At 45.5% G+C, this 12,372-nt stretch overlaps 1 protein-coding gene across 1 annotated transcript in view; it reads left to right on the top strand.

Moving 5' to 3' along the window:
* Positions 1-12,372, top strand: part of LOC105099170 (aldehyde oxidase 2) — a 70,880-nt gene that overhangs the window by 364 nt on the left and 58,144 nt on the right. Inside the window, exons 2-7 of the mRNA XM_010991954.3 lie at positions 1,874-1,931; positions 3,365-3,461; positions 4,377-4,485; positions 5,889-6,015; positions 7,797-7,858; positions 10,431-10,520. Of these exons, the coding sequence (XP_010990256.1) occupies positions 1,874-1,931; positions 3,365-3,461; positions 4,377-4,485; positions 5,889-6,015; positions 7,797-7,858; positions 10,431-10,520 (543 nt within the window). The remainder of the gene's footprint in view (positions 1-1,873; positions 1,932-3,364; positions 3,462-4,376; positions 4,486-5,888; positions 6,016-7,796; positions 7,859-10,430; positions 10,521-12,372) is intronic.

Genomic DNA, 12,372 nt, shown 5'->3' with positions numbered 1-12,372 from the left:
GAATCCACTTCCTATGGCCGTTGTAAAGATTAAAAGAGAGACGCTTGTTTCACTGATTAGGAACCTCTTAAATGCTCTGAGCCCTTAGCACTGGGCCTGATATTCCAGAAGCATGCTATTCCAGTAACATATCTCAGGAGGACAAGAAATGGAGGATTCTTTATTTTTCTGTTTATGAACTTAATTTTTCTGTTGAGTTTGCTTTCTTCAGAATTAGCTGAAATGTAATTGCGGTCAATTTCCAGCCCTCTCTTTCCCTGAATTGCAGTTAAGTTCCTTCCACGACACTTCCCTGGCATTCTCTCTGCCAGCCCTCACCATCTGTCCACACAGCCACTTGTTAACCTGCAGTGCCCTCTGCCCGGCCCGTTCCTCTCCTGAGTCTCTCCAGGGAACCATTCTCTAGCTCCACGATATGCGGCTTCTCCGGGGTCTTGTCACCTCTCCTCCAGGGCCCCTCAGCCTTCTGATCCCGTAGACCTAAGTGGGATTTGGTCATGAGGCCTCACCCCTGTCCCTCATGGGGGCTTGGCCCATGGAAGCACAGAGCCTCTATGTGCCCATCCCTTCTGTTCTCCCTTCTTTTCTCTCTCCTATATCCAGTCTCCACGGCCCCCTATGTCCTTCCAGGATTGACCATCATTACTCAGTTATTCCACTGGCCGAGGCTTTGGAGGCTCCTTCCTCTAGTTTCTATTCTACATCCCACCCGAGTCATGAGCCCTAGAATGAAGTGGTTGCAGCCAGAACAGGGAAGAAGTCAAGGTTAGAGAAAACACAGGTTGTGTGGTGGGGAAGGAGTCAACTAGATAATAAAAATGTTATCCAACCACATTCTCATTAAATGCTTTTAAAGGACCTGGGGCGGAAGTAAGGGCAGGCAGAGGAGGTCTCCTTCTTTCAGTGATAAGAACCCCCCAGAGATCCAGGGAGCAGCTGAATTGTAATATTTCAACTCGGAAGCATCTTTCTGTACTTTTTATTCTTTGAGGTCCACACACATCTGTTTTTCTTCTGGGGAGAAAGGAAGAACCTCACATGAATAGCCCGTTGTAGCTTTCTTTCCTCTGATTCAGCAGAGTGGCTGAAGGTGTTTGAAGGACACCCAAAGACAAAGTCAAAGGAAATAAGCAAATGGGAAAGAAGCACCAAAGAAGGTCTCTCCATGGCTTTAGATGCTAAATCCCCCACTTTGCAAAGTGAGGGAGAGAGGAATTCTAGGGTTCCTCCAGAGCTGCCCTGGGTCCTGAGGTGGGGCCACAAGGCTCACCATTGGCCACTCTGCTGTGATGAGCGGGGTGGTGGCTGGCACACTCGGGGAGCACGCCAGAACGCAGCAACTCCCCCTACCTCCCCTTTCTGCCACCAACTCTTTGGATCCCTGATGTTACCAAGCGAGGTGTCTCAGAGATGCCAGAATAGAAACCCTTCCTATTCAGCTCTCTTCCCTCAAGGAACTTTCACACACACACACACACACACACACACATATACACACACTCACACACGTACACACATACACACATACACATACACACACACACACACACACACAGCATCCAAGTCCCTCTCCTGTTGGAAATATTTCAAAAGTGTAAAAAACTGGGTTGGAAGATTCCACAAAATTAGATAGTGGAGCGAACATGAACGGTATACCTGCCGTCGGCATCTTCACACAGCAGTGGTTCCCAGCTCTAGTCACAGATAAGAGCGTTGTGGCACAGTTGTGCGGTGATTCTCCTGCTCTGTGAATTTATGTAAAAGCTGTTTGCTTTCAGGCCTAATATTATACCCCAGTTAGTAAACCATGCGGGCATGCCACTGGGTCACCCATTCTCCCCCCATCACAATCTCTTTGCTGTTTCTAATGCAGGTGATAGAGAGGAATGCGGACCCTGAAGTCACTCTGCTGACCTACCTACGAAAGAACTGGACCCTTTTGAACAAGGCCTTGGCCGTGTCTGTGTTTGCCTTAAAGCTCAGGCCAGCTGCAGTTATGAGAACTAATCAAACCTCCTCATCCCCAGACAGCCAGGCCCCTTGGCCTTGCCTTCTATTTGCTTTTGGCAATGGTTCTAAAGATATCAGGTTAATTGGGCTATTTGGATAGGATAAAGTTTCCCCAGAGTTTCTTATATCTTGATTTAATAGCCATGAAATAGAAGCTAAGCCCTTTACTTCAGCACTAATTATTCCTTTAAGGGCCTTCCAGATCCCCAGGAGGGTGGTTATATAATAGAGATTTGTGCATGTTCCCTGCCCTGGAGGAAAACCAAATTCTCCAGATTCAGGAGGAGCATGTGTCATAGGAGATTACCTTTCTCTACGTTCTATTTTCTCACGGCAGAATTTTCCCTACCATTCCATATTCTGAAATTTAGATCTTCATAATGGCAAACTTGTTTTAGTTGGTAAATCCAATGGATGGCTCATAGAAGCCAAAAAAAAAAAAAAAAAAGACAGACATTACAAGGTTTGTTTAAAAGCCCACATGGTTTTTAATTAGTTGTCAATGTTTTAAAATTAAGAAGTCTCATATTTTTTTAAAGTGGGAGTTTCTCGTGGACAACGGAAAGACAGTCATTCCTGCTTGGCAGCAGTCTTGCTTAGGGCTGACTAGGCACTGTCTGTCGTCTCCCATTTAAAACGGTGCGCAAGCTCTCCAATTACACCCAGCCCACCCCATTTATTTACATACCTCTCTAATAAGCATTTATAATTATGACTTAATTTAGATCAAGTCTTATGGTTCTTAAAAAAAAAGAAAGTCAGCAATTCCGAAGTCCACTTAGCCAGTTTAGTAAATTACATCCAATCCGTAAACTGTGTGGAAATGGACCACAATTAGGGAGAAGGATGACTAAAGAGAGGGGGTAGAGGCTGAGCACTGGGATTGGACCTGGACCAAGCGGGAGCAGAGGGACTCTCCTGTCGGGATATGACAATAAGGATAGGAGTTCTCTCCGAAACTAGCAACACATTAAACTGCTAAACATAAGTGTTCCTCTTTCAGTTACATGAGTGGAAGCCAAAAGAATACCTGTAATGAAACAGGATTTTCCCAAGGGCTTTGACATCCTTTATGCTACTAGATGCTTATGATAAGCCTGAGAATTTCAAGTAGGTATCACTGTTCCCTCTTTGCAAGTGAGAAAGCAGGCAGGGAGAGATTAGTATGTCCTGGGTCGCACAGCCAATAAGATACAGAGTGGCCTTGACCGAGACCTGGAGGCAGATGAGTGACTTCTCAGACCTGCACCTCACCCCCCGGAGAGGATGTTCCTTTTTAGTGATCCCCTAGGGAGGCAGCTCTACTGGAGGTGGTGGGTCCGCCTGGGAGTCTTTCCTTGACCACCCCCTGCAGTACGCCTCACAGGGACCAAGTACGCCTGCGGAAGAGGGGGCTGCGGCGCCTGCACGGTGATGGTGTCTAAGCGGGACCCCACGTCCGAGAAGATAAGGTATCCTGCCCAGACGCCCAGAGGCCAGGCTTCATTCTCATATCACAGCTGAAGACCATCTCAAAGGACCTTCCAGCTTTGTGATTCTAACCCTCTCTGGGTCTTAGATCCCTCCAAAAATCTGATTAAAAAACTGTGAGCTTTTACAAAAACTAATAACGTTTTACATACGGTTTCAGGGAAATTGTAGACCTCCCAAGGCCTATTTATGCCTCCCAGGTTAAGAAACCCCAATTTAGGCCAACCATTCATTTCACAGATGAGGAACCTGAGGCTCCAAAGGATGAAGTAACTTGTTCAAGGTCATGCAGCTAGTAAGTTGTGGAACAAGGACTTGATCCCATGTTTCTTGGCTCTCACGCTAATGTTCTTTCTCCCATTGGGCTGGACCTGGGCTATAATTCCATCCTTTAATTAAGGGCCAGATTCCAGGACTTGAGCTGCTCTCAAATCCACTGGCCCAAGAAATCAAGAAATGGCCTCAGGGCACAGATCATCCAACTCTGCTGAAAGACCTTACACAGAGAGTTTAAAATTAACAAGCAAAACAATTCTCAAATATGGTCAAAAGACAAAGGTGTACATCTTACCTGTTACGGGACTGATGTCGTAAATGAATAGTAGGTGGAGTATCCCCAACAAGTCCAGACCCAGGTCGGTCTGTTCTGGGCTTGGGAAGTTTTTCTGAAGTTCAGAATGCTCATACTCCCCCTAAGGATCCCCATTTCCTACAGATAATACCAAGGCAGCCTAGAGGACTCTCAATTCTCCCTCCTGGTCACCCCACCCTTTCCCCATCCTCTAGGTTAAGTCACAGACTTGGGGGGTTTTCTGCTGCCCTTCTTGGGTCCCAGGTTCCCCATCAGGCAGAACTGTGTTACTCTTTTTGATTTCCCTCATGTTTCTCATATAAAGACACTTTTCTGTCACGGCGTGCCTGATTCCCATCTGTTCTCTGTATGGGGCTGCTGTCACCACTGTGGAGGGTGTTGGAAGCATCAAAACCAGGCTTCACCCCGTGCAGGTAAGCGCATGTGCTAATCTTCTCACTCCTTAATTCTATCTTTTTAATCAATGCTGTGTTGACTGTGCTGCCTGGGGCTTCTAGGTTGCAATCTGGTAAGTAGAAGCTTTGGATGCATATTGATCAAGATAATAATACTTGTTAAGTGATTTAAAAGAAAGCTAAACATCATCCACATTTCATTAGATGAACATCTTTCTTTTTACTTTTTTTGCTTGAATGATAACAGCATGATGAAAACATTGATGAATGCCTGTTAGACTCTGAGGCAGAACAAATATTGTACAAAGGGTATTACTCATGGAATAAAACCTCTCTGAGGCTAACAGCGTAAAATTCAAGATTATTCCCTGTGGCATGGAGGTCTTGGGAGTAAAATCAGAATTGAGTTTGACTGAACCAGAGCACCAGGACAATCGTTTCTCCAAATCTTAACTTGAAGCCAGAACAAAGGGGCTGGTTTGGAGAGTACCATGACATGCGTTGGCAAAAACTCTTCAGTTCCTCTGTCACTGTCACAAGGGGTTGAAGAGTCATAGGTCCAGACCAACTAACTCCGCAAGTCCTTCCAGGCAGGAGGGACCACTTGAGAATCAATCCTACGGAGGTCAGCAAAGGCAAAGGACCCAGCAGAGTTTACTAGAGTCTCTGAGAAGGTCAGAGAGGATGTTCACACCAAGGCAGACAAGCCTGAATCCTAGAATTATACCACAGTCTGAAATCTAGAGCAGGGCTTGCCAAGCTCTAACGTGCCTAAGAATTAGCTAGGAGCTTGTTAAAAATGGAGACTCTGAGTCAGGAGGTTTAGAGCAGAGGCCTGAGATTCTGCATTTTCTATAAGCCCCCTCCCAGGATGGAACCAACACTGCTGGTCCATGGACTACACTTTAAATAGCAAGGATCTGAAACACAGTCCAAACTCTTGGACCTCTGACAGTAGAGCTCCTTTTGAGCCAGCACAAAAGAATTTAAAGAAGAAAGTAACAGGTCTATAGTAAATAGTCTCCAAGTTCATCCAAAAGGGGTGGCCCGTGGCCAGAACCAAGTTGAGAAAGACGCAGGGGTGTTCAAGAAAAGTGTTTTTGAAATTACACACACTTTCCTTGTCATTATTGATTTCTGGAGAATTCTTCTCCATCTGGGAAGGAAGGCTGCACACTGCTGATTCCCAACTAGAAGGATCTGGGCATCAGAGCTTGAGAAGCAAATGTAACAACAGAGCACAGCTTCTGAGTCCCCTCTTCCAGGAGCAGCAGAGGATAGGGGACAGTGGCTGGCTCTGTCCAAGGGGAGGGCGCGCAGCTCAAGGGAGCGGATTCCACCGAGACAAGGCGGCCCAGAACGTGGTGGGAGGTGGCGGCTGCAGGAAGGCAGGGCCTATGACCATGCCTGTGTCTTTCTAGGAGCGGATTGCCAAGAGCCACGGCACCCAGTGCGGCTTCTGCACCCCAGGGATGGTGATGTCCATGTACACGCTGCTCAGGAACCACCCGCAGCCCTCAGAAGAGCAGCTCATGGCAGCCCTGGGGGGTAGGTCTGACTCGAGAAAACCCACTACCCGCCCGAGGTAAGGGAGCAGTGTATCCTGGGCTGCCCCACCCCCCCCTCCCCCACAGTTTCACTGCCGGCTTGCTCAGGGATGCCCTCGGTTGTTTCTAAGGTGGCTGCAGTCCACCCAGGAGCAGAGAAGAATGTCCAGCTGCACCCCACATGTCAAAGTGCTTGCTAGAGAACTAAACACTGCACGGGGCCCACCTCAACACCCCACTTCTCTATCCAGTGACTTTTGTGGCTGTCTTCGTTAGGGTTGTTGTAACAAAATTTCACAAGGTGAGCGGGTTAAAACGACAGGAATTTCTTCTCTCACAGTTCTGGAGGCGAAGAGTTTCAAGTCAAAGCTCTAGAGGAGGATCCTTCCTTACATCATCCTAGCTTCCAGTGGCTGACAGCAGCCCTGGTGCACCTTGACTCAGAGATTCATCACTCTGATCTTTGGCTCCATCTTCCTGGGCCTTCTCCCCTGCGTGTCTCCCCTCCCTCTTCTTATAAATTCACCAGTCACTGGGTGAAGGCCTGCCCTAATCCAGTAGGATCTCATCTTAACTGGATCACATCTGCATCTCTGCACATTTCCAAATAAGGTCACATTCATAGGTTCCAGGGATTAAATCCTTTAAAATCTGCAGTGGGTTGAAATTACTAAAAAAGTATCCCTTTTGAAGGCTCAATAAACCTCATGTTCAAGTGTCAACAATCCCTAAACAAGTCAAACAAGTCATCAGTTAGATACACAAATTCTTAGGTTGAGACCTGAACAGTGAGCACAACACACTCTCCAAATCTGCCAGTTGCTGGAAGATTTCCTTTACTCTCTCTGTTCCATTACAGAAAATCAGGTCAAGTCATCTAAAATCCTGCCTTCCTTAGGTCCGTCCACTCTTTGAGGTCCTTCAACAGCTACTCACCCCTCAAGCATGGCCAAGCCTACCCCCCTTCTCCTGGCTTTCAGACCAGTCTAACAAGTGGCCTCCCAAACTCACTCCTCCTCCACAGCTCTGTGACTCCTCCTGGCCAGTCTCCTCCCCAACCTCCATCCTCCACAATTTCCACTTCTGCACCTTTGCTCATGCTGCTCTGTGAACCCCAAGTGCCCCTTCCCTATTCTCCATCAATCCATTGCTTCCCCATCCTTCAAGTCCAAGTTTCTTTGTGAAGCCTTCCCAGATGAACTTCATTCCACACTGATCCTCCTCTACCCTGACCACCCCAAGTCTTCATCCATGGAAACCTAAGGTCCTTACATTGTACCATGAAATAGAACTGCCTGAAGACCTCTTACATGCAGATTCCTGGGCTTGTCCCCAGACATTCTCATTCAGGAGAATCGGAGAAGGGCCAGGGTCTGCAAGGACCTAAAATCCACTGAAGGGCACTACTAATAATCTGTCCAAGGAGTGACACTTCACTCATATAGTGCCTTAGAAAAAACCTATATTTTCTTATTTGGGGCCCTCTGTATCTTACACAGTATCTGAAATATAGTTGTTGTCGATAGATACATGTTGAATAAATAATTTAATAGGTGGATGACAGTGAGCTCACCAGATGGACTATTATCTTCTTTAGAACAAAGAATAAAACTAGAATTGAGGTGGGAGGAAGGATAATTGTCTAAGAAGAAGAAAAAGGCAGTAATCCATCTGGCAGATGCTTAAATACTTTCAAAAACAAAACACCTAGGTTTGTTTTAACTTTCTAAAGAAATCAGTGAAAATAAAGCCTACTGACGATCGTATTTCTTCTCTGATTAGGTAACCTATGCCGCTGCACTGGGTATCGGCCAGTTCTTGCCAGTGGAAAGACCTTTTGCTTGGTGAGTAAGAGACTTTGGGAACACCCCACAGAGCAAGAATGACAGTGACAGCTGGTCCAGGCTGGGACTACAGGAGCTGAATTTTTTAGAACACCTAAATAGACCATAAGGAAGACCACATGAGTTAGCTCCAGCTAACTCCCGGGAGTGCCTGAGCTCTTTGTTGTGGGAAGGGTGAACATTACACCACCTTTGATGCTCCGTATCACACCACAGCGAAGCCAGGTGATCTAGCCAGCCAGACAGACATCTTCCAAGACTAGTCCAACAAGGCATCAGGATAAGACAGGTAGGAGGCCTCCAGCAAACCCAGGGAGACAAGCAAAGGCACGGGGTTTGCTTTGGAGAGGCAAGGTTAGTTCCAAGAATCCAGACCAGCTGGGAAGTATGAGCAGATACAGAAGTCAAAAATACAGAGTGGAATCCAAAATTTGCCCCAACTACAGAGGGCAGGGAGTTTCCTTCACAAAATGGGGATACTTTACTGGGCTGCTGTGAAGATCAAATAAGAAATTGCAGTCATGCAGCAAAGTCTTGCTTGGCACTTAGTGAGAATTCAACAAATAATTTCTACTGTCATTGAGGATGCTGTTGATGCTATGAATAGTGTTTGACAGGGAGACCAGACACCTCTGATCATCCTCCACTGAGAGCAGGATGGATGTGGGCAGTACCACCCTTAGACCCTGCAAGGGGGACCCCACACTTTGGAAGGCCCTTCATTAGTCCTCCTCCGGCCTTTCTTGAGAAGTCATGGGGCCAAAGTAACTTGTTCACTTTAAGCCTCTACCCTTTTCTAGACCAGCTCCAAATATGATCTTGACCCCATTCCCAGGCACAAGCCTCTTCTCCAAGTCCATCTTCCTATGGCAGATCATAAAAACCAGCAGGTGCACCCCAAGACCAAAGAGTGGCCAATGATTGCCTATTTTTAGAGGAATTGGACGGAGCTTGAACATTCAGTCTGGGGTGTGTGAGGCCCCTCACAGTACAGGACAGAGCCAGATAGGAGGACCTCCATTTGTATTGCCTCAGCCCCACAAATAGTAGATGTGGGCCTGGAAGTAGACCAGGAGGTGTGTCCCACTCCCCAGAGCCAGGCAGGTCTCTGGTGTGTGTGTGTCTCATCTTTTGCCACACAGGGGAGCCAAAGTTGATGAGCTGAGAAATAAAATATAATAGCTTGTAAATCCATCAAATTATTGGTGTAAATGGAAAAGCACTTGTGAAATACAAATAAAGGAAGGTAAAGGAAATCTCTCTCCCTCTGGAACGTGGATGTTATCCACCTTTCCAGGCACAGACTCTGGGGATAAAGGCAAAAATATAGTCAGAGACCCACCCAGCAGCCAACAGGCCCCAGGGACCTTAATGGGTAAAAGGAACTGAGTCCTGGTAGGAATACTCAAGGCTTCTATCCACCGGGCAAGAGAAGACTGGCTTTTTCCATTGCCACTGACTCATGGCCCATTATGGAAGTGCTCAGAGTTTTGAGCGAGAAAGGAGGCACTACTCTGTCGGCCCACTTGGTTTTGCTTCTTGTTCAGAATTAGGAAGATGGCAGCCCGAGACATTTGTGCAGACAGAGAACTGAAGTATCTGGAAGAAAAGTATTTTCCTAGAAACATAGGAGAAATTACTTGAGGAAGAAGATACAAGAAGTAAGCTTGGTGGAGATGGGAAATGAGAGAACCAGCAAGTGGAAACCTGCTTTAAAATTCATTGATTGTCCATTCATTCCTACTCAGTCCCATGCAGATCGCAAATTTCAGGGAGATCTGATTCCAAAATGATTTTCTTTTTTCTTCTTTTCATCTTTACTTTTTTTCTTTTCTTTGTTTTAAGGTCCTTATATAAATGATAATATTCAATGTTGTTGAATCTTATATATGCTAGAAAATGGATAAATTGTTACTGCCTTGTTATCTGTTATCAATTAATTCTACCACTAAGAATTCACCTAAGAAAAAATTCAGAGATGTACACAAAACTGTACATCTAGTGAACAGAAATGTTCATTATGTTATTTATTAGTTATAAAATGTAGGGAAAAAACTAAACATACATCAATAACAAATTTTACCAATATATTATGGGATAGCCAGAAGATGGAAAAATTATATCTTAAAGATGTTTAAATGATATGGAAAAAGATTTATGATATAAATAAATAGGGGAATAAATGAACAAAACAATAGGCAAATAAATAAACAAAAATAAATAAAAAGTATATTGTATTATAAATATAGTACGATATATGTTATATTAAAATATTATCAGAGGAACAGGATAATTATATTTATTTCTTTTATGTTTCTCCTTATTCTTTATTATTGTTTTATACTATATATTATATATTGTGTATATATTATATATTTTATATGTTCTACCTGTATCATTTTATTTGAAAAATCAAGCTAAAGAAGAAAGATTTTGTGAATATCCCTATTGCAATAGAAACCACCGAAAATGACTTTAAGAGTTTGGAGTCTCATTTAAATTGTGAAACCCTTCAAGGCACACACCCATTTACATGCTAAGTTTTTCATCTCAAGACCTTTCACTGTCCTAGGAGTCAAACGGCTGTCCACAGAACGGAACAGGAAAATGCTGCTTGGATCCAGGAGAAGATGATCTTTCCTCGCTCGGCGGGAAAAGTGATGTGAGTCCCTTGGTGTTTGTCCCCTCCCTGAAAGTATCGCTTAATGCCGGCCAGGGCTGAAACTGCGCTTGTTAGCTTTGCTGGCCATTCTCTGCTTTCCTTACCATCGTCCAGAGTGCACACACAAATAAACCACCTTTCATTTGGGAGCTGGGTAAAGCGGTGGTTCAGAGTCCACCCTCTGAGGAACCCCTTCACTCTCTGGAAGGCTGAAACAACAAAACAGAAACCCACTGAGACAGGAGGAAAAAGACCTGCCCAGCTAGGCTGAGTCCCGTCCTCGCCCGGCCCTCCAGGCAGAGTTGTCCTCTATCGCTGCCACCGCCTTGCAGAGAGAGGGCACTGCGACCCCGGAGGGCTGAGGAGCCCGGTCAAAGTCCCAGGGTGTGTTCATGACCCCACAGCTGGGAAGCCCAGCCGGAAACACACCAGTTCCAGGTTTGCTCTCTGAGAGACACTAGTTTCCAAAAAAAGATTCACTGCCAAGTTCTTAAAGGAATCACTTAAAGAAGTTAGAATACAGGGGAAATAGCCTGCTCTCTGTAGACACAGAAATGTAAGCGAGCAGGGCCAGCCTTATACAAAACTGAGCCCAGCATCGCCCTGCTGTATCTGTTTCCAGCCTTCACATCTACCCGGTTCCCATTCTTGGCCTCGTCCATCACTTTATTTTGGTCTGAAGAAGGTGTGCAGTGGAACAGAGGGGTGTGCCAAGGACAGGGGGCTGCACCTCCACCCCCCCGCCCCCCGCAGCCACTTCACAGAGGATCAGTGCATCTTGAAGGAGTCAATGCATTCTAAAGTCTGATTCTTGATTTTGTGGCCTCAGGAATTCAATCTGGGCAATGCATGGACTCTGGGGACCACCTGACTCACTTTAACCAAACCCAAAAGAACATGATATTTAAACTGGACCATGCCCCAATGTTCATTTATAAAGAGAAATACAATTTTAAGGTAGATCTTATGATCACTGAGCCACGTGTCCTTTCCCTATAAGAAAACATACACAGTGAGCCACATTATAAGGAAAAGGCTGCTTGGTGAGCATGCACACAGAGCAGTTGTATAATCCTAAGGGGGATATCATAGAAGACCTCTCCCTGTGCATCAGGTAGACCTGCTGGATGGCGGGTGACTGCCCCCCTAATGTCCCTTCCCTTGCTGCTGTGTTAATATCTTCCATGGGGGAACTGTGATGTCTTGGCCTAGTACCTGTTTAGGAGAACTTTAATTCCTCAGCTCTGATTCACTACACTCGCTTTCCATTTCATTCTCAGACACTGTTGTATTTCTAGGTTTTAGAGATATGCCACATCATTGTCCCCAGCTACTGCCAACATTTCTAATTCCAACTAACACAAAAACTGATCATTCAGACGTTGGCAGGTAACACCTCAGTCTGGGGTCCTACTTAGAACCTACCCAAGGAACAATTGCAAGTTTTCCTTCTGGAACCTGGGAAGGCCTTCAAGAGAAAGGAAAGAAGGGGGAGGGTTGGAAAAATGTCAGGTCATTTCACCTACTTTTCACAATTACCCTTCAAAATAGGCATTATTTCTACTTAATCTTTAGAGAGGTTAGGTAACTTTCCCCTGGGGGAATCAGAAGAGCCGAGGATAAACCCAGATCTGTTTGCCCCTCTGTCCACCCAGGCTGTCCCCCTACACAGCCCTATGGCCGGCGTCTCACAGTCCTCTCCTGATTGGTCTTACCTCTTTAGGAATGTTTTCTGGGAGGAAGAGTTTCCCAAGCTCAAACATATTTGATTCAGACAAGGTTACAGTTTGAGTAACTTTTCATAGTGCTTTAGTTTCCCAATAGGTAAAGTGGGGATAATAATTTAATTTCT

This window comes from Camelus dromedarius, chromosome 4 (assembly GCF_036321535.1).
Source record: "Camelus dromedarius isolate mCamDro1 chromosome 4, mCamDro1.pat, whole genome shotgun sequence".
NCBI classification, from domain to species: domain Eukaryota; kingdom Metazoa; phylum Chordata; class Mammalia; order Artiodactyla; family Camelidae; genus Camelus; species Camelus dromedarius.
This window is presented reverse-complemented; position numbering and strand designations above follow the sequence as displayed.